This window comes from Miscanthus floridulus, chromosome 17, assembly GCF_019320115.1.
Source record: "Miscanthus floridulus cultivar M001 chromosome 17, ASM1932011v1, whole genome shotgun sequence".
NCBI lineage: Eukaryota > Viridiplantae > Streptophyta > Magnoliopsida > Poales > Poaceae > Miscanthus > Miscanthus floridulus.
This window is the reverse complement of record NC_089596.1, coordinates 14,506,293-14,528,374: the sequence shown is the minus strand read 5'-3', so window position 1 is coordinate 14,528,374 and position 22,082 is coordinate 14,506,293. Positions and strand designations below refer to the sequence as shown.

Sequence of the window (22,082 nt, the reverse complement as noted above, 5' to 3'; positions counted from 1 at the left end):
ACATCGTGCCGTCATGGATGGTGTTGATCTTGAGATACACCATTTTGTTCGTCATGGAAACAACACGCACACCCCTACCTGGCGCGCTAACTGTCGACAGAATATCGTCGGCAGTCCTTCGAGGGGTATCCCACGAAGATAGATTGATCGGCAGAGATGCGTGTAATCAAGAACAAGAAGGTAATAGAGACACAAGAGTTAGACAGGTTCAGGCCGTCAGCGCGACGTAATACCCTACTCCTGTGGTCTGTTGGATTGTATTAGCTATTGTATGATATTGCGTGTGTTTGTATGCTTTAGGCTAGGCCTAGGATCTATATGGGGATGTCGATTAGGGGACCCCTGTCTCTCCTTATTTGCTCTAGAGGGATAGGGTTACAAGAAAAGTATCCTATTTGGTACTATACAATATATCACATCTTCATGTAGTCTTGAGGTGCACGCCTTGATCTTGTGGGCTGGGCCACCTTTGAGGCGTGGTCCATGTCTTGCCTCGTGGGTACCGGAGGCCATACCCCCACAAGGTTCAAGGGAAGTTTATCCAAGACCATCAAGACATTGATAGAGCTACTGAAGAAGGTTTTAAGTTCGTTTGGATTAAGAAACCTTAGGTAAGCTTGAAAGAGGCGGTTGAAGTAAAACCTATATGATAGCTTTGTCAGATCAAAATAAGAGTTTCTCTATCTTTTGAGAAGCATCATATCTAGAAGGAGAGTAGTGGCTTATGGATTAAATTAATTGAGAAAGCGTGAGTTGGACTACCCGACCCGTGATGCGGAGGTGCTATTTTCTTGGACATAAGAGTGACATCTACAAGGATGTGAGAGTAAGAAGTATATTTTCACAAAAGAATCAGATAGAAACTTCGGACATTATAGTTGGACTAGAGTTGATTATGACTTGGAAAAGTGCTATCACTTGGACAAATGTCCTTAGCAAAGGAGAGTATGCTACGAAGATTCGAACGACTCCGTGGACTTAGAATTGTGTTTGAGAGTTGAGCAACTTGACCTGAGCATATATAGTCCTTAATGTTGTAAAGTTGGTGATAGAACCTACTTCAGACCAAGAAAGTAAGGAAACTCTATTGGAAGGTGAACATATGAAGAAAGAGGTCTAATAAGTATGGACTAAAAAGGAAAGGTGGCCTAGTGATTGGAGTTACCTGAGTATTGTTTGGAGTATATGTCAAAATCTTGGAATTAGTTGGGCAAGTTACTTGGAGTAAGGTCCCCAGGTATGCAAGGTAAAGAAGAATCCAAAAATGGAGTATCCCTATCTCCTAGTCGACGTCTTACGAATCTCGAGGATGAGATTCATCTTAAGGGGGTAGAATTGTAACACCCGAAAATTTGCTTTTTCTGAAATAAAGTTAGAATGATTCAATTATATTTTTTTGTGCTTATAAAATATAGGAAATAATAATTTTTCATTAAAATAAAATTCATCATAGGTTTTAGAAACATGTTTGAGCATACATTTCATCGCATTTGATTTATTAAGATGAGTTGTTTTGCTTCAAAAAGAAAATCAAAATTTGTTGAAATGTTTTTTGAAATGAGAATTTGAAAAAGGTTTGGAAATGAAAAGAAAAAAAGGAAGAACCTTTCCCTCTCTCTATTTTTGGCCTGATGGCCTAGCCAGCGTAGCCGCGCAGGCCCAGCACTACTTCATCCCTTCCGTAGGCCGACTCCCTCCATCCCTCGTGTGGCCTAGTTGCCTAGTCGACCCCAGCGCGGCCGAAGCCCAAGCGTGCGCCCGCTCCTTTCCCTTCTCTCTGTCTCCATGGCCCGCTCGGCCCTAGCCCAGTCACGCGCCCACTCCTTTGTCTCTAGCTGTGACTAACCGCCAGGTCCCGTACGCTCACTCGCTGATAGGTCGGCCCGTCCTATCAGTCGTGCCATCTTCCCATGGCCGAGCCAGACTCTACCACCGGGAGTCTGCCTCTGCGCTGTCATCACCAGTCGGCGTACGCCCCATGCCTCGTGGCCCCATAAAAAGAGCTCTTACGCCGTGCCGCACCCACCGAGCCAAGACACAGCCGCAGCTAGCCCTAACCCCACGCCGCGCACATGCTAGGGATCTCACCGGGTTCGAGGTCACCGGGCACCGCTTCTAGAGCCAGGCACTGCCTCCCCGACATCAAGAATCGATCGCCGAGCTTCGCTAAGAGGTAAGCAAGCAGACGGTGCCTTGCTTGCTCCCTCTCTCGCCCTCTATCACTCTCGCGCCGTCGTGCTGCCGAACTGTCGCCACCGCCCCATTTAGCCTAGCGTCGTCGCTGAGCCATCACCGTCCTAGGGAAGTGGCTAGGTGAGTTCACCGCACCCTAAGCTAACTCCCCGTGCTTTCCCCATGGAGAACCGAGGCACCTACGCCGTTTTCCGCTTGCGCCGGTGAGCTTCTAAGTTTTCGGCCATGGCCTCTGCCGTCGGGATCACTATACCGGTGACCCAATCATCCCAACCGCCCTCAGCCATCCGTTCATCGATGTGTGGTCCAAACTAGATCGGGCCATACACCTTCATAATTGGTCCACCATGGACCATGGACCTAGTCCACGGTGCCATGCTAGCCGGTCCACCAAGGACCCACCAACCTACAGCCGCCATGTGGCCTCCACGTGGACGAGGACCATGTCAACCCGCTAGCTGCTGCACTTTTGCAGAAGCACCCTGTAGTTCTTCAAAATCAACCCGCGGTCCCTCGGTTGATTCAAAATCTCGATTTTGATTTATTTTATTTCAAAAATAAGTTCTAGCTATTTACAGTTTTGCCATTAGTCTTATTTAGGCCATAAAATCTTCGTTTTAACTCCGTTTTGATCCATTCAAGTTGCGTTAGATTCGTAATTGAGTAATCTACATGTTCATCCTACTGTTAAATATATTTTTAACTTTTGAAATTCAAGATTAGATTTAATCTATTATTTTATTAAAGGAAATCTTGTTTAAGTCATAACTTTTTTGTTATAGCTCCGATTAGCATGTAGTAACATGTAGAACATCTTTAAAACCTTTTTACCTCTTGTTTATTATGTTTGGTGTATTCTTCTAATTTATTTCTATTGTTTGCTTCGTGTATGATTGCATGGATGCTTGTGTGGTGTTTTATGATCATGTCTAGTCGGTGAGCTATACGCGGTGAATCCAGAAGCAATTCATTGAAGGTTTGGACTAGAAGAAGGATTTGAGTTTAAGGCAAGTATAGCATGGGATCTTCCTTGTTGTCCTATACACCTTTAATCATTTAATTCATGCTGCATGTGTCTACCTTGACTACCGCTAAGGATATCCTAGTGTCGGTACAGAAAGTGACCAACTAGTAAATATTTATAGTTTTGCTACACGTTGTGATCGGAGGTGGCCTAGCACTCAATGACACAGAATTTATACTGGTTCAGGCAACATGCCCTATGTCTAGTGTGGGTCGATCGGTGACTTTATTCCTGAGCCCAGGTGCTCGAAGTCTGTAGTGGGGTTACAAACGAGAGAGAGAGATGGGGTGTCCGGTCGATCCGGTCAGAAGGGCCGAGATCGACAGAAGCTATGCTATGAACGAAGTGTCCAAGCGTGTGCTTGAGGGGTTGTGAGTTATCGATCTAATGAACCTGAACTTGAAGAAGTCGACTTGGGTTAACCCTCTGTGTTTGGAGGGAGCACATCCCCTTTTATAGAAGAAGAGGATGGCTTTACAAGTGAAAGGGAGAGAGAGTGCGGATGTTTCTAAGCCTTGTTGCCCACACCGACGGGGACGGGATAATGGTGGGCGCCCGCAATACTGTTGATGTCACTGTAGAATGTCAGGTACATGTGGGAGGTTGAGCTGCTTTCTTCAAGACTGGAGGACGTCGGTACCTACAAAAATGATGTCTCACCGACTGGAGGCATGGCTGTACCACGTTCACCTGGTACGGTGAATTCCGGCACCCACAATACTGTTGATGCCTAGAGGCACATGGGGGGTCTTACCGTACGGGTGTTTTGACCGGCGCCTACAATACTGTAGAGGTAAATGTCGGCGCCTACAATACTATTTGTGGCAGGGTGGTTGTAAAGTACTGTTCCGTAGGGTATGGTCCTTGGTACCGTGGTTTGACTTGCGAGCCACGTCTTGCCTTCCTTCGTACGCCTTCTGGTTCTTTCCGAGCAGGCGTCCCCGGTCGGATGGCCCCAGTCGGTTCTGGCGCGCCAGTCGGAGAATAGCGATGGGCAGGGTTTTCTATGAACCCCGGTCGGAGACACGGGGTCAGAGTCAGAGGCGGTCCTCGGGTCAGGCTTTCTGAGTGGAGGCTGTGCGAAGGCGGCCGGGGCCTGACGCTAGCGCTCTGATCGGAGAGGCCGTTCGGAGTTGGCCTGACCTTAAGCTAGTGCTCCGGTCGGAAAGATGGACCGAAGGCGGCCAAGGCCTGAAGCGAGTGCTCCGGTCTGTTGAGTTTAGACTCTTGGGCCAGTCCAGAAGAAAAAAAGGCTGTCCTCCTAGGCCGAGCCCTGGCGTGGAAGCCGGTCCCCGAGGGACCCCCGGGTTTATGAACCCGACACCTAGTCTTTTGTACTTGTACCTTGTCACCTATGGGGTATTGCATTGGGTAGTATGATGCTAGTGCTCAACTACAACCATGATCTTGTAACTTGACTAATGGTATATGCAATAAACACTAAAAGATGCTTTTTAGCAACATGGAACAAGAGGGCTAGAGCATTGGGCTATTTTGTGGTGCTCTAGATTCCCCTCCCTAAGGACTTATCTATAAGCGAACATCCGGGACTTACAGTACAGTTGTGAGGGCTACATGGCTCTGGCTTTAGCTCAGTATGAGGACATTTTCTAGCTTTTAGTGGTTACCTTTATGGTGCAAGAGGGGTGTGTTTCAAGTTGGATATAGTGTGGCCTCTGTCCGTCAGTGTATAGGTTGTGTCTCATTGTGCCTATCGAAAGGGGAGCCCTACATTCGCACGACATAGAAACCTAGCGGCCCTAACTTGTTAGACAAATCTTTGAAAGGCTTCATAGTGAACCCTGCCGACCTTCTCTGGTAGTGGGTTAAGAGGCTGATCACCTCGGACGAAAGAGTAAATCATGACTCACAGTGAAAGTATACAACCTCTACAGAGTGTAAAATCGGTATATCAGCCATGGTCACGGTCACGAGTGGCCTTGACCCTTACGGAATAAATGATGAACATTGATGATACCGATGATAAAGATGCTCACTAATGATTACTGTTTATGATATTCATTATTCATGTTTACCTGATCATGTATTTATATGGGCTTGTAAATAAGCTTGTTTGCCACCTAATTGCTAAAAGATGACTCATTAAAAGCTAATCGTAGTTAAACCAGTGTCAGCCTTTAAGCCTCATGAACCCCATAATATATTTGTTGAGTACGACATGTACTTATGCTTGCTTTATTTTTCAATTATTTGGATAAAAATCCCGGATGGGTACCAGATTGCTAGAGTTTGGAGGAATTAGGCTTGTGATCAACCAGTCAGTTGTCTCTATAGAATTGGAGTCTTCTCCCGAAGATCGGAGTTGTCTTTTTGTTGTTTGTTGTCTAAGGTTATATCCTTTATACTAAGTACGTTATATTTGAAGCATTATCTTTCGATATTACTCTTATTTGTAGCTATACATGAGATTTAACTTTTTGGGTTCACATATGGTGTGTATCTGGTTTTATTCTTAAAATTGGGTGCTACACTTCCTCAAGAGATTGTAATTGTATACTAATTTAATTTGGATTTTTTTAGAGCCCTCAAGATTGTCACTACATCCAGATCCGATGGAGATTATGCGAGCAAAAGTTTGTAGGAGGGAATCCTGCTGAAAATTAAAAGTGTACCTACTATGATCAACCCTATCATCAATTAGCGTGTATTGCTACTATCTAAACTTCCGGTGGTGACAGCATTATCATCACCCATTTGCCTTTTCCACTTCCTTGCTTTTATTGGTTATAGAGCATCTCCAACAGTTTTGTAAAGTCACTACCAATTTTGATTTTTTGGCAGGACAAAATAAACTACTCCCAACAACTCCCGTATAACTCCTAATCTATCTGCGCTTGAAAAATAGAGGTATCCAAGCGCAAAGATACGCGGGTGACTGCTCTACTCCTTATCATGGGGCACCTATTTTTTTTTCTACAACACTCTATCCCCTCTACAGCCGTCTCCTAAAGATTAAATGGAATTGAATCTCCAACAACTATTTTTAGATACGAAAATACTAGAAAGTAGAGAAGGCAATGGAGATTCTATTTTCTAAGGTTCTAGATGTGAGTTAGGGTAGGTGTCGGGGATGGCCAACAACGGTCGGCCATGGATGCGCCTCCGCCATCTGGGAGGTTCACTGGAATTGGATTTCCGGCCACTATTTTTGGTGGCATGGGTAGCGATCAATGATCTTCAAGTGTACCTGTTTTTTTAATTTTTTGGAGCAAATTATTGGAAATTGCAGGTAATGGGGTTGTTTTTTGTTTCAAATAAATATTTGAAATGTTGCGAAACTTGATTTTTAGGATTTTTTTGTACTATTAGAGATGCCCTAAGTAAATCCCAAATAGGATCTCCACTCATACTTCCTAAAACAGGGTCTCTACTTCCTAAGTAGGATCTCTTCGTATATTTTTCACCCTTGTTTTGAGCCTTCCTAGCATCATCTCCTAAACCTTGGTCTCTACTTTGTTTTTTCTTAAATTGAGGATACACCATATTTCCATCTATTCAACGGAAACACAAGAATACTGTTGGGGTGGAGATCTTCGGAGACCCCCCCCCCCCCCCCCCCCCTCGTCCATTGTCTCTTTTCCACCATCTCTGCACAGGTACGCCACGTCTTGGTAGGTTCAAGTCATGGGAGAAGAAGAGTGGCTCCAGAAGGACACGAAGACTGTAACACCCTCGGTGTTACACTGTAAATCGTTTAATAAACATGTCATGAGCATCGTGTTTATGTGTTAATGCATGTAATAAAGAGTGTAGATCAATTTCCGTAACTCAAAATGATCAACGAAAGTGCAAAATGAAAGTTAATTCAATAGTCATGTTATATCACTTAGGGTTTAAAACCAATTTTTATTAAGCAAAAATGCTATAGAACATGTATGTGATACTTAAATAAAATTTGAAGTACAAACTTTGTAGATGACAATGAAATACTTGCGGTCGAAAAATGATATTACTAGCTAATATTTTCACTAGCTTAGAAATGCAAATGGAAATCAAATTCAGCTCTAAAACTTAGAAATCTTCAAGTCTGCCGACTGCTAGACACTGCTATGTTTGGTAATTTTTTTGTGAGAGATTGGGTTAAGGAGTGGTGTAGTGTTATAGCTCATTTTGGTAGGATTATGTGCCATCTTGTGAATGGTGAAGACCATTTAGGTTTAGGAGCAATTGTTTGGTGTTGAATGCTTTAAAATTCATGTGTGTCACGGTTTCGGGCTGGTTGGCCACGTGGCCGCGATCACCGCGCTCGGGCGTCGGAGTCGCCACGTTGGTCGCGCGTGTGCGTGCGCGCGCTACCACGCGTGGCCGACCGTGACCGCCTCTGGCCTAGCCAAGTCTCGGCTATTGCTGGCCCCGCCACGCGGAGCCGCTGCTACTGCTGTCGACTGCCCCGCATGGGCCGCGACGGAGCCGCTGCCGGCGCTATCAACTCGCCGTCATGTCCGCACTGCCACCCGCCTCGCGTCGCGACGCTGCCGCTACTGACGCCACTGCGGCGCTGTGCTGCTGTCACTTGCCTTGTCCTAGTTCACACGTGGGTTGCCCCACGTCGTCGTCCCGCCTTAATGGCGCTATGGCCGCGCATGCCACGCCCTCACCTGTCTCCACGCGTGCACGTAGTTTGGCCGCAGTGTCATGTAGTGGGTGCGCAGACGTCGCCTTAAGTCTGGTCGGCCGCGTCTCGCCAAGGCGTGGACGAGCCGAGCCCACTGCCACGCCCATTTCGCCATCGTCGTGTTGCGTCGCGGTGAAGCCCGAGAGCAAGCACCTCTCATCAATTCCCCATGCTCGCGTCTCCGCCTTCACACCCCCTCTCCAACCGACCCCACCCCACCTTGACTCGCGTCACGCCGAGCTCCAATTTTGGAATCTTGCCGCCACCGTGCCGTTAAGGCCCGTCGCCACCCGCGTCGTGGCCAGTCTCCACCACTTTACCCCGCGCCAATTCCTTTGCACCGTTAGCTCGCATTGGCTTCCTCTTTTGTCGTGCGCACGCTAGTCGCATCTTTTGTGCCGCCTCCTCGCCGCTGACGCGGTCGTGCCTTTGCGGTCCGCCGTTTACCTCGCCGCGCGCACGTGGCCAGCCTTGCTCGGGTCGTTTCTGGCCGAGCCGGCTTCTTGGTAGGTCACTGGTGAGTCGTCATTGCTCACCCGCTGCCCTACAGCCTTGATTGTTGTTGCAGCTCACCCGAACACCGTCGCCATTGCCGTAGGGTGTCTGCCGTCGTGGAGAGGTCCTTCTACGGCGTCCCGGCTCGCGCAACCACCGCCCATCGTCTCGCATCGAACTCTAGGTGAGCATCGGCCTCGTAGTTAGGTCAGCGGGGGTCCCGGGTGGCCGGCGTAGGCGCCTGTGCCACTGCTCGCCGTGCCTTAGCGCGCGGGGATGGCCGAGGGCCTCACCATTGTAAAGAGAGGAAAGGTCCGAGGGTTCTTTTGGATAAGTGATGTCTCTAGGAATAGTAATATGGACTGTGGGTTGTTTTGCTCATAGACCAGGGCCGTTTTTGCATATGTGCAAGGCGAGTGGAGACCACACATTCATTGAATTTGGGCAAAAGACTACTCTCCTCTGAATATGCTGGGAATATAGTAGCTAGAACGAGAGTATCTTGTAAATTTGCAAACGATCATTTGTCTTCTCTATAAATATGGTGTTTTCCCTAGTTAATAATATAAAATAAATATGACATTTCCTAGTTTTTATCCATTAGCTTTAATTTCCTTTTTCCTTCTAGTCAAAAAAATTTCCTTTTCCTTCCTTCCTGTTGAGCAGTGAGCACGGCTCCGCCGAGGGCCTAGGAGAAGACGCGTGATGCCGGAGCAGCGGTAGTCGTGCCTAGATCTTTTGCTCTGCTTGAGAACAAAATCTGTATTTTTACTAACAATGAGAAAGCCGTAGATCTCTTTTGGTCTGCTTGAGAGAATAAAATCTCTATGTGGTTCTACAAACATTGAGAAAGCAATCATATCTATGGCCTGTTTAGCTAGCTAAAAATTAGCTCTCCTGTGTCAAGCAGGAGGGCTAATAGGTGGACCAATTTTTTAAGACAAGTTTTCAACTAATTGTTAGCCAATTTTAGCTAGCTTGAAATAATTCTTAGCCCAACTAATAATTAGCCCTATCTCATTCAAATAAGCACTTAGTGTCAACTCGATCAGACAATCCCTCTTTTGTCTCCATAAATAGGTACAGCAGAGTAGTCTGTATGAGACTACTGAAAAGAATAAATGAATAATCTAGTTCACTTGCCATCATCCAAACCTACCTGGCACATGGATGACTATCAATGGCGAGATGCCAGGATCAAGGACGTGTCGTGTTTGGACAAACACCCCTCTTTTGTCTCATTTTGGCGGGATGCCATGACCAAACGTGTGTGTTCCTCTGCAGTACCGCAGAGAAGACTCAGGAAAGCTAGCAGTGGTGTCCGTCCATCTGTTTCTGATGGTTCAGTTTTGGTGGCAGGCGCAGCAGCATAGTAGCGTGCAGTGGCAGTTGGAAATCATCCTTTCAGCATTGCTTCCGTCGATGCCAAAACTAGCACACCACACTGGCATGCCCTTTCAACAATCTCACGTCCATCATGTCACAACGATGAACCCACATATATCAACTTCGATGACTAGTTTGAGCATTAATTTTGCAACAACTATGATCTGTACTTGCACCCACCATGCATGTTTGTCGTACATCCGATGCATTATTAGTTTATTTGGCCTATTCGTTTGGCTGTGGCTCGTAAATTTCCAGCCAGAACAGTATTTTTCTCTCCCACAAACCAGCCAGCAGTACTTTTTCACGAACCAGCAACGATACGAACCAGCCAACCGAACAGGCTGATTACTCATCATTCAAGTACCAAGCACAGACTAGGAGACATACTCCCTCCTTTCCAAAATAAGTGAATTTCTATGATTCTTAGAGAAGATTTATGTTACTTGGAAGTTCATATTTACCCATATCAAAAGCTATTTTAGCATGTAATGATTGCACTTTGAAAGTAGAGAAAGTAAAAAAAAAACAACTTCTAAACTATGTGGGACATACCTAGAAGTGTATTTTGGGACAAAGTTCAAATGCTAGAAATGCAGTTAATTTGGGACGTCAGTTAAACCCAAAACATGTAATAACTTCCAGGGGAGACGTATGATTTTTGAGAGGCTTTATGGTTTTCTCTAGTAACTAGTAAAGAATTTCATATTGATCATGAACAGGATATGTAAATGAGACCCTACATATTACAAGTTGCGGCAAAAAACCGGGCTCCCCAAAAATATTGGTCATGGACAAACACCTATTGTTTCTTGGATGTAGTAATAAGCATAGTCCTACTCCTTGCAACTAAAAGCACTGCTAACTTAACCAATTCCTCTTTAACCATAAAGAGAACCGAGGCAGCAAAGACACTTTGTACAATCTTTGTACCCATTCCTTTGTAAAACCCATGCAGTCCTTCATAGCGAACCATCTTTATTATCGCATCTAGTGTACCTGGTGAAAATAGTCGGTGTAATGTTAACAGCAATGAAATTATATATGTGTGACTAAAATAAATAGGATATCATGTTTATTATCAAAGCACAATGCTACAGAAAATATCAATAATTTGTTCTCAAGTATATCAACAGTTTGTTTTCTCAAAGTATATCAACAGTTTTTTTTTCTTAAAGTAACCATATAAATAATGATCTCATAGAAAGTATATCAAGAGCCTTTTCTCGAAGAAAACATATCAACAATTTGTTATTAGTTCCGTTCTGCACTGGAGAAATATACCTGTATATCTGGACATCACATTGCTGCCAATTTCTTGTTTTGCCTGTAACCTTGACTGCAATAGTTAAGACATAATGAGTAATAAACAATTAAAGCACCAGTTGTTGCAAAAATTGAATCTTTCACCACCCTCCACAGCCTACAGATGGACTTGTGCCACTAGTGCCTGTAACTAGGTGGATCCAAACCAGACCTAAGTACCAGTTCATTTGAGTGAAATTTCAATTACTGCAATCTGTAAAGCCACACAATTTGAATTTAGGCACAATAGACCCAACAGTTTATTTAAAACATTTATTGCAATTAGGCTACATATACAGTATGAATCCAATCAATTCTAGGAATTTCAGAAACATCATGTCTCAAGATTTTCAGAGGTCTTTGAATTAGGCTACTTACTTCAGCTCCAGACCAATGTATTTAAGAATAAAGTTAGCTAGAGTAATGCTCTGGTAGTCTAGAGTTAAACTTTGCTCAGAATACAGGGTAAAACTATTAACAAGTCTCTAAATCCAAAAAAAAAAATGTACCTTGACGACTAGCAATGGATATGTGACTACAGTAGCTCCAAGTTTTGCTATTGCACCCAATAAAAAAACCTGCTCAAGGAGGAAAGTGCAGAGAAAGACTACATAAGTACATGTATGAACATTACCATCTGCTTGTGCATTCATACTGCTAGTTTAATAGTTTGTCATTGAATTTATAGTAGTAACAAAGAAAATATATGATCTAGATAGTGATATGGGATAGAGAAGTCATGAGCTTGAATTCTTCTTTCTTGAGTATGTAGAAATGCACAGTTAAACATATGAAAATTGCTCTGTTAGTCCTAGTCCTCTTATAGAGAGATTTGTGAATCTTGAAGCATAAGAAGTTACTAATGATTAAGGGTAAACAGACACATATTAATTAGTTTAACTTGATGATTAGTCAAGCATAATTATTTCCCATAAAAATTAAACGGAACCGTAATCAAAGGCTACAACAAATAGTCAAATATTGCAGCGGACCCATATTGCTTGCTATAGGTAAAATGGTGCATGATAAAATAAAGAATTTAATTTTTGTCATAACTAAGAACTGCCCTATGCCCCTATTTCATATCATGCTCTATCAATGCAGTAATTAATCTCGATGCTCTCCATTAGCTGGCTGCCAGTGCTGCTCTGAACACATACCATAATTATGTACCCAGGCATTTTCCACTAAAAGCAGGATGTTATACAAATGAATCATGTTCTTTGTTTCAAGTAAAAAAGAATAATGTGAATTAGAACTTTAGAAGAGACCGAAAAGACATTTTGGATAACAAACTAATCATATATGTAAACAAACTTTCCCATAGTTACACTTAATTTTTCATGCTTAGAACATTCATAACTTTTCACAAGAAAATCCCGTAATATAATCATTTGCAATTGCTAATTGTTACAATCCCATTAAGTAGTACACAATTGCAGAAAGTGGTTTGTAGGTAATAACAGCTCTTTTTTGTGGAACATCTAATATAACATTATATGGCATCATATAAAAATGAAATTTCTAGGTGCAGAATAAACAGCTAAGGTGATCAATGAGCCCAAACAATCATGCTTTCACAAAGTCAGGTGCACACATCATTTCATAACAACAAGAACAATGCAGGACCTAAATCTGAAAATCATCTACCTCCATAGCAGTGAGGTTCCTTTTTGGTAGCTGCTTTACAGAACGCTTTGACTGCAGGCGCTTTGCCAATGTTTCATAGATCATGAACTGAATCGATGGATTACATACCTGCCATTTTAAATGCTTCAAAGGTTTGGACTTGCATGCATAACCCATAAACTTTGATTGTATATTTCAGAAGCAAATAACTAACCATGATTAATGTTGGAACAAGCCCTTTCCAAAATCCTCTTATACCAGACTCATGATAAACCTCCCGGATCTGTCTAAGACCGATACACATTAATAAAATAACTTTTCATTACTTTAAATTGTGAAGTAAAAGAAATTAGAAGAACTTGCAACTTCAGACACCAGCTATAGTTATTTTCAATCTGATTATATGAAACCTTGATTAAATTTATAATGTTCTAGGTTAACAAACTACTCCTACCAATAAGAAAGTGAATTGAAATACTACTCATTCAGGAAGTTTGTATTTTTATAGCCTAATTATCAAGTGTATCTATTTACTATTTCCGAACTATTAAGTGTGAAAACAACTAACACAGTGGCATCTAGCATACTTACCAATTCTTTCTTTCAGAAGATCTGTACCATTAATCATTTCATTTCTTTACTGATTAATTTTCTGTACCAAAACAGTAAAAGTTTAGAATGAAGGATTGCCTACTTGAGGCAAGAGTGCTAACCGCTTGAAGAGTACCATATGGATGAGGTTTTTCCGACTCCAGTTTAACCAGCCTATCCTTCAGAACTGCAACCTCCAATGAATTGGCCCTAGATATTTCTTTCAGTAAAAGCTCCGTCTTAGACTCCAATATTTTCCTTTTCGCTTGAGTATGTGTCTGAAAGACGGCCAATGATAATTACTAATTTGTTGCAGTTTTTGTTATGAGTGGTGTTGAAGCATATTGCATTATTGCAGTTAAATTTAGCCACTTCATTGTCAGTAGGCTAGGTAAAAGCAGGCCCCACATGGAGTTCAGCTAATATACAAATAATATTTTTTTATCAAGTAACCACTTTTGCATAATTCTGGCAGGAAAAAATTGGATATGAGTCATGGCGAATGTATTAGTTGTAGTTCATAGCCAAGTCAATAGGCTTTAAAAAAACTAGAAACTAGGAGGCGTGGAAATGCTTTGTGAAGAACAAAACAAATCACAACCATATAGGTCCTGAACCATAAGGATTACAAGTTAGCTTTTTTCTGGAAAAATTACTTAATAAAGATCTTATTTATCAGCACTGTACTTTAAGGATTGGTCGCATTATCAAGGTTCAGCAATAAACGTCCAGCATAAAAAGCTTTGCTAATATTCCTATAGCTGCCTAATAGAGAAGACCATTTCAGTCCCCTGATTTTTCCTCACCCATACAAGTTCCCAATATACGAACATTTTGAGACAATGGAATGTAAGCTCTTTGCCTGGCTGCGCATACAATTTCATATCTAAACAGCAGATAGGCTCATCACAAGGGATATCAGAAGCAACACAAGTTACACAACACTGCGTGAATACAATGGAGTGGGATGTAAAAGTATCACTAATATAAGCATTCCCTGAGCAGTGGTAGTAGATTTTCAGACAGAAGAACTCAATAGCCCTGTGTGTAGATTCTCTTCTTTAGTGATCTGTACCGGTTATCTTCTTGAAGAAAAAAGGCATTAATTAACCTAGTTTAATTTACCTGCATACGTGTCACAAGGACCCATATTGGATTGGTTAGAAGAACATTGATTGACCTGCAACAAAGAAAAGTGACAATGAGCATGCCGAAAGATCAAGATTATTAACTCATAAACTAAAAATATGTGGTACAAACTATTGAAAACTATGCTTTTTTGGTACCAAGTTACAAAATCACATAAAATCAGCACATTTGCCACAAAAGTAGACACATTAATCCTAAATCCACCCATCCAATAACATCACAGGTCTACACATAAGAAGATTAACCAATCCACCCATCTCCTTTAATTTGTTCCAACAATTAAACAAATCAAGTGCATGAGTAGTAGTAGTAGTAGTAGTAGGTAGGTAGGTTACCCAGCAACGGCTGCAATACCAAGCCAAGAAAGCATCCCGACAGTACCATCCCCAAGGCCCTTCTTACTACGAGCAGCCGCTATATCTTCCACCTTGTTCTTGAGGATCTGGTAGAAATAGTAATAGATTCCCTGGAACCACGAAAGAGAATGTGACTCAAAGTTCACAACTAGCACTGATATACTCATCCATACACATTGCAGTTTGCAGTTATCGAAATCCAGTCAAACTAGAAGTGGAATTTAACCTGTGACGCGGCAGTGCCGATGAGAGAGGGCTTGAGGCCACTATACAACCCACCCCATCCTTCAGTTTGAATCAGCTGCAGTCACTTGATTATTCCAAATTTAATTAGGGAGGGCATCTGGCGCAGCCACTACAGGAAGAGCTGAATCCCGCGATGAATCACCTGGAGCATCTGGAAGAGGGTGGAGCTGTGGGTGGTACTGGCACCACTCGCGGGCTTCCTCTTCTTCGCTGACCTCTCCGTCTGCTGCCGGGTGTTCACCTGAATGAACCATCGAACGGAGCAAAAGGATAGTATTTGCCAAATTAGAAGATGATATAATGGTACTCCATCGGTCCCAAAAAGAATTGAAGTCTCGCTTCACAAGGAGTCAAACAATATTAAATTTGACTAGTTTATAGAAGATATTACCTACAGTTATATTTTAATTAGATTTATTATGAAATACATTCCAGGATGAATCTAGTGATACTTGTTACACATCATAAACATCAATACGTTTTGGTATAAATTTGGTCAAAATTTATTCTTTTTTGGACTGAGGGAGTAAGATTCATAGAGGGATAGGGGCAAGAAGAGAAAAGGACAAGGTGGTACAGTTTGGAGAGGGTAGGTGATTATCTGCGCGATGATGCCGCCGCCGGCGCCGGCCAGCCCGTTCACCGCGGCGCTCGACATGCTCTCCCACCTAGCAATCAGCAGGGGAGAGCCCAATATGATTTTTTTTACCAAAAAAAAAAGTCAGTGGGTAGTGTGATATAATTGGGTCAGATTATGCAGATATCTTGGGGTGCTCTGCTCGGCTCGGTTCTGCACAGCAGCAGGAAGGCAAGAAGTGAAGGGAATGGGCGGCGTACCTAGTGGATAATCGTCGCCGCTGAAGCGCAGATGAAGACCTCGCCAAGTCGGCGCCGTTGCCGCCGGCAAGGAACCGGGACGCGGGACGTGGGTCACTGTCTACACTCTACAGACTGGATCGAGAGTGGGGAGGAGGGGGACTGGGGGAGAGACGGACAGGATAGCTTGGGAAGAAGACGACGTCACCGGATGGTGTTTACGGTGTACCTAGCCCCGACGACCTCAAATAGATTCTTTCTTCGTCGTCACAATGAAAAAGGACCTTTGTTTTCTTGTTATTTTTTATCGGTGCTATTACCATTCTCGTACTCCCTCTGTCCCAAAAGACCGGTCGCCCAAAGAGTGTCGTTTTAGGTCTGTCCCCTACGCTCTGTTCCTGCGATCCTACCTCCACTGCACTCTGCTCCCTACTTGGCTGATTAGCAAGATTTATTGTTGCTGCGGCTGAATTGTAGCGAGAGAAAAATATTATTCTTATAGCTAAAAAGTAGGACTAATTTTGACTGATAAGCTTAAACGAACAGAGCCTTCGTCTCCAGTCTGGCAGTCCACATCCCCTTCCCTCCCACGTCCCGTCGTCCCCCACGCCACCCTTGCTCCTCTTTTGGTCCAGTCCTCATCCCCTCCCTCCCACATCCCGTCGCCCCCTACACCACCCCTACTCCTCATCTCCTCCACTGTCAACGATGGTGCGCGGCCCCGGGCGGGAGTTACCGCCGCGCTAGCAAGGAGGAGCGTCCCCCGAGCGGTGGCTGGGCGGCCGCGGACCACGCACCGGTGAGGACGAGTACTCGCGCAGGCGTGGCGATGAGGAGCACTCGAGCGGCATAAGCGCCGGCGAGGAGGAGGCGCTCCAGGGCAGGCTTGGCCTATGCGCCGGCGAGCTCGCCCAGGCATCCGGGCACGGTGGAGCGCGCGCTCGCTCGAGCGGTGGGATGGTCGCCCGAGCTTTTGGATCTGGATCTGGATGGGGATGGGATTGGGAGGAGCGCATGATTGACAGAGAAATGGTGTTTATAGGGGCATTCCGGTCTTTTCTCATCGTTCTTGGTTAGCGTGCTGAATCCCCGACTCTTATTCTGGGACAGAGGGAGTAGATCTAAAAAAATACCATTATTATTAGCTTATTTGGAGATGAGCAATTATAATTCTTTGATTTTTTTTTAAAGTATACACATCGAACGGAGTTGGGCCTATTTGCAGCCCATTGTATTTTCCTATTGCCAAGAATGCCCCTTGTCCTCCACTCTCTCCCTACGCGTGGGCCCCACATGTCATGGTCCTCCTCTTTCCCATCTCCTTCCATGGCTAGCAGCCGTCGCCGCGTCCACACAAGTGCACGGGCAAGCCATCGGCGCCGCCACGCAGGCGCGCGAGCGAGCAGCAGCTACCGCTGCGGTCACGTGGGCGAGTAGCAGCCGTTGTCGCCGTCAAGCAAGCGTGCGTACGAGCAGCCGCGGCGGCGGCCATGAGGGCGAGCAACAGTTGCCGTCACAAATAGAAGAAGATGGGGAAGGAGGAACTACTTTAGCGGTACTTTTCAGTGAACAAACAGTATTTTCCTATCACAACAAATTAGCATAAGCCAAATTTCAGCGAAACGAATAGGGCCACATGTGGAGCCCACACGTCATTGACAGGGAGAGAGTGAAAATAGAGGGGCATTCTTAGCAATACGGAAATACAGTGGCCGCAAATGGGGCCAACCTGAAAGCCCTAGTTTAGTTTTGGATAATTGATAAAACCTAAGTACTAACCTATATCATCTAGTGTGATCATGAGCTAGGTTGGTACATCCAAGTGTGAAGCAGAGTGGCACTCAAGAGATGGTGATGATCACATGAAATGATGAGATGGCCACATGTGATGATGATCAAGTGTTCAACTTGGAAAAAAAAAAGAGAAAAACAAAACCCTATGGAGATTAAGGCAAAGATATAATTAGGGATTTTGTTTCAGTGATCAAGACACTATAAAGAGTGTGACCACGTTTAGGGTAGATGGCCATACTATTAAGAGGATTTCTTAACTAGATAATTCGGTCATCTAGTGCCACTAGGTGTTGGACTTCATGCATTGCATTTAGGCCTAGTGCACATCGGAGAGCAAGCGAAAATATTTATCGAAAATATTTTGAGAAATGCTAACTTGGCTCTAACATATTTTGGGAAAACACTTTAAGGGTTAGCAACGCTTGTAAAGGAGTGTTAGACTGCATGTGAATCGAATCGAGAATTGAAATCACAGGTAATGGAGGTATTTGCCTCGGGGTGGTCACCACCATGGCAGGGGTGGTGCACCGCCCTGGCCTATCCGGTGACCGGCTGGCCAAGACCGAGAGCAGCTGGTTCGAGGTGGTCACCGTCCTAGATGCGGTGGTGCACCGTCTTAGCTTCTCCGGTGGCCCGCTAACCGTGGCCGAGAGCAGCAAGTTGAAGGGTGGCACCGGTGCGTCCGGTGGACACCGCCTCTGTGAGGGTGGTGCACCTCCCGGTCACCACCACTGGTAGGGTTGTGCCACCGCCATTTTATTCTAAAGACTTGGTCTCTCAGGGGCATGGCTAGGTGGTCACCACCACCCCTAGGGCGATGCCACCGCCACCCTATCCGGTGCCCCAACGACAAGTTTGTGACCGTTAAAATTTGACCGTTGGGCAGGTCACCGCCATGTCCGGTGACCTCACAGAAACAACTCCAAGGGGTATAACGGCTCTATTTGCTTATGTGGCTATAAATTGAGGGTGTGGCTAGCCTTGGCCACTCTCTTGACACCTCATACACTTGTGCACACCCTTTGAAAGCTGAGCAACACACTCCACTCACTTGTTCACTTGATTTTATCATCTTGAGTGAGATTGGAGAGCCTCTAGTGCATTGCATTGAGTTGCATCATCTTGTGGCACTAGTTGGGTGATTTGGGCTAGTTGTGAGCTTGTTTCTCTTGGTGTTTGTCAACACCTAGATGGCCTGGTGATTGAAGAATCATTGAGCGGAGTTGGTGATTGTCTTTGGCCTTGATCGGTTACTTATGAGGGGTCTTCTGCCTTCCCTGACGGAGCGCCAAAGGCAACTCTAGTAAATTGCTCATATCATTGAGCTACCTCACTTGTGGGTAGGTTCTTGAGGTGTTCAATTATGTAGACAAGGTTTGTGCAACACCTCTTAGCCACCGAACCACCAAGTGTCGTCGGCACAACGGGGACTAGCATGTCAACAAGCACGTGAACCTCGGGAGAAAAATCTTGTGTCTCTTGTGTGATTGAATTTCTCCCGGTGATTGGATTGTCTTTATCTTGTGATTGGTTCATTCCTCGATGCGGTGGTATAATTACCATACTCACTCTTTTACATTCTTTACAAACTAGTTGTCAAGCTCTTTAGTGTAATTAGTTTTGAAAGCTTGTCTTGCTTGCTAGTTTAGTATCATCTAGTGAAGCTCTTTAGTGTAGACTTGTTGAGAGCTCTTAGTGAGTAGTGACATAGCCATTGTTTGTGCCTAGTGATCATAGCAACTAGAATTGTTGGATAGGTGGCTTGCAACCCTTGTAGAGCTAGAGCAAAATTGCATTTCGCCATTTAGGTTACTAACCACTTGCTCTAGTGTATTTGTAGAAATTTTTTATAGGCTATTCACCCCCTCTAGCCATTTAGAACCTTTCAAGTGGTATCAGAGCCATGGTCACCGTTTGTTTCAAGGCTTAACAACCTTCGGTGCAAATTATGGCTCAAATTGTATTCAACCATATTGGGGGTAAACCACCGTTCTTTGATGACACATTTTTTTATTATTGGAAGAGAAATATGAAGATGTACCTTGGTTCAATCAATGACAAGGTGTGGGATGTGGTAGAGAATGAGTTTGTGATTATTGACCCTATCAATCTCACCGACAATGATAAGATCAACAAGCAATGCAACACTATGACACTCAACACAATATACAATGGTATTGATTCAAAGGTGTCTGAGCAAATCAAAGATCTTGAGAAGGCAAGTGAAGTTTGGGTGAGACTAGAAGAAACATATGAGGGCACTTCAGCGGTAAAAAGTGTCAAGCTCTACATGCTCAAAGACAAGCTATCAAACTTTAAGATGAAGGATGATGAGTTCATTCCGGAGATATTTTATAGGCTACAAGTCATCATCAATGATCTCAAGAGTTTGGGTGAGAAGGTAAAGGATGAGGACTTCTCTCACAAGTTGAGAAGGCATGTCCGCCTCTATCTTGTCTCTGCCTGCTTCTGTCGAGCTGAGTACCCAACGTGGCTGCGCCGCCGTCGCCCGGCCTTCACGTATGCGCGCGAGCCCCACGGCCGCGATGGACCACAGCCCCAGCCCCTGCTCGCCCTTCCCACTCTCTCTCTGCTTGCCTCCTACGTCGGGCCACCGTCGCTGCGCCTCCCTCCCGCCCGTTGTTCTCTCTCCCCCTCGAGAGCATGTGTAAGCCCCGCTATGCTGCCCCTCCCGAGCGTTTGCCTCGCCGTCGTCCGCTCTAGCGCCTGCTCCTTCGCCCTCCACTCTAACCGCCCGTGCTGACATGCCCCGCTGTTGTCGGCCATGACCACCTACCTCACCACCTCCGGCTCGCTCTCCATTGTGCCCACGCGCGCTCGTCGTAGTCACATCATCGGGAGCCGTCGCGGCCACTACTCGAGCCTTCGCCGCGCTGCACGCATGCGGCCAGGCCACTGCGCCCTACCCCGGCATGAGCGAGGCCTAGCCAGGGGCGCACCATGTCCGCCTAGTGCCATGGAGCCTGCCCTCGTCGCTGCCGCGTCCCATAGAGTCCCCGCCGTCGTTCGCTGTCGCTGTTGTGCCTAGCCAGCCGCTAGCGCTCATGGCTGGACCGCCTCGGGCTGCCCCTGGCCATGCCGCCAATGCCCACAGGAGCGGTAGTCTCCCTCCCTGCTCCTGTGCACCGCCTCCGTCGTCACTGTCCTTCCGGTAGGAATCGGCCGGAGCCGCTGTGCTCTCCCCGGCCAGGATTGACCGCCGTCCGGTGCTCCTCTGCTCCGCTGCCTCACACATGGAAGATGACGGGTGAGAAATTGAAATAGAGAACATTTCAGGGTTTCGAATGCAAATTGCTTGACTCTAATGAATAGTGCATCACAGTGCTTGTGGATCTCGGGTAGAATAGAGAAAGCGTGGGGTCTTTCTACAAAATGCGCGCCCATGCCTGGGCCACGCCGCGTGGGCCGACCTGTTGGGCCGTTTGCCCTGCGCCACCGTGGCTACGGCCTGCTCGACGCCCCTCCTAGGCCACGTGTGCGTGGACTCCCACCTTAGGCCACTAGGCCGAATTGGTGGTCGTTGGCCCCTTTAGTTTTCTAAAGCAATTGCTAATTTAATTTCGGAAATAAACTTGTAAAATCAATATAAATTTGTATAGTTGTCCAAAAATTATGAAACTAATTTTGTTAAGTTTCTAAAATCATGATCTATATGATAGGGTATTTCGTTTGCATAGGTTCTATATGTTTTTAGGATTGCTCTGATTATTTTAACATACTTAATATCGTTAAGACATAAACTTGTAGGAATTTCCGTGATAAATCGGTGATAGTGTTAGCTCTAAAAATTTACAGTAGGTTAGAAGTGTTATCGAGTGTCCACTATAATTTTTGTAGCTGCAGAGAAATTAAATTACTAAGATAGCAAATGAGCCCTAGTTTGAGTATATAGTAAATCAAATAAATGAAATAAGGAAACACCTTGGAATTTTATAACTAAAGCACTTATCGGGAAATGACACCTTTCTCGATGATATTGATGCGTAGATTAGTACGTTAGTCATTAGAGCTAGCTTGATAGTTTGTAGTATGTACTCTATTTTAAGAGTTGTTGTTGCCTTGTTAATTATCTGTTGCATCATTTACATCAATGCATATAATATAGGTACGATGATGGATCAACGGATCAATTGAAGGATGATTAAGGAATCTGAAGATGGTGTAATGGTATTCTCTCTAGGAGATGATGTAATGGGCTTTCTATTCAGATGATGGTGGATGATCTAAAGATGCAGATACTAACTTTTTAGTATATATCTTACCCAGGCAAGCCCCAGTGCATAACCTCTACTTTTTCTGCACTTTAAATTATATTTGTGCATTAAGTTTTAAGCAGTTGAATGAAACCCACTTGCATATATATATATATATATATATATATATATATATCCTATGAGTCTTACTAGTATGATAGGATCGTGTAGATTGCTATGCTACAGGA

General features: G+C 44.7%; 1 protein-coding gene across 2 annotated transcripts; it reads right to left on the bottom strand.

Annotated features, from left to right (window-relative positions):
* Positions 1 to 10,505: 10,505 nt before the first annotated feature.
* On the bottom strand, positions 10,506 to 16,040 carry LOC136516447 (peroxisomal nicotinamide adenine dinucleotide carrier-like). Of its 2 annotated transcripts, XM_066509842.1 has the most exons (12): positions 15,848 to 16,040; positions 15,588 to 15,678; positions 15,153 to 15,251; positions 14,991 to 15,065; positions 14,744 to 14,874; positions 14,385 to 14,439; positions 13,382 to 13,537; positions 12,883 to 12,951; positions 12,690 to 12,797; positions 11,549 to 11,617; positions 11,019 to 11,073; positions 10,506 to 10,733 (listed from the first exon to the last, which is right to left on the bottom strand). In XM_066509842.1, the coding sequence occupies exons 2-12, from the start codon at positions 15,666 to 15,668 to the stop codon at positions 10,537 to 10,539; spliced, it is 1,095 nt and encodes a 364-aa protein (XP_066365939.1). In that variant the 5' UTR covers positions 15,669 to 15,678; positions 15,848 to 16,040; the 3' UTR covers positions 10,506 to 10,536. The 2 variants fall into 2 exon arrangements, with proteins under 2 accessions (XP_066365939.1, XP_066365940.1); XM_066509843.1 differs by lacking the exon at positions 15,588 to 15,678.
* Between the last annotated feature and the right edge of the window lie 6,042 nt (positions 16,041 to 22,082).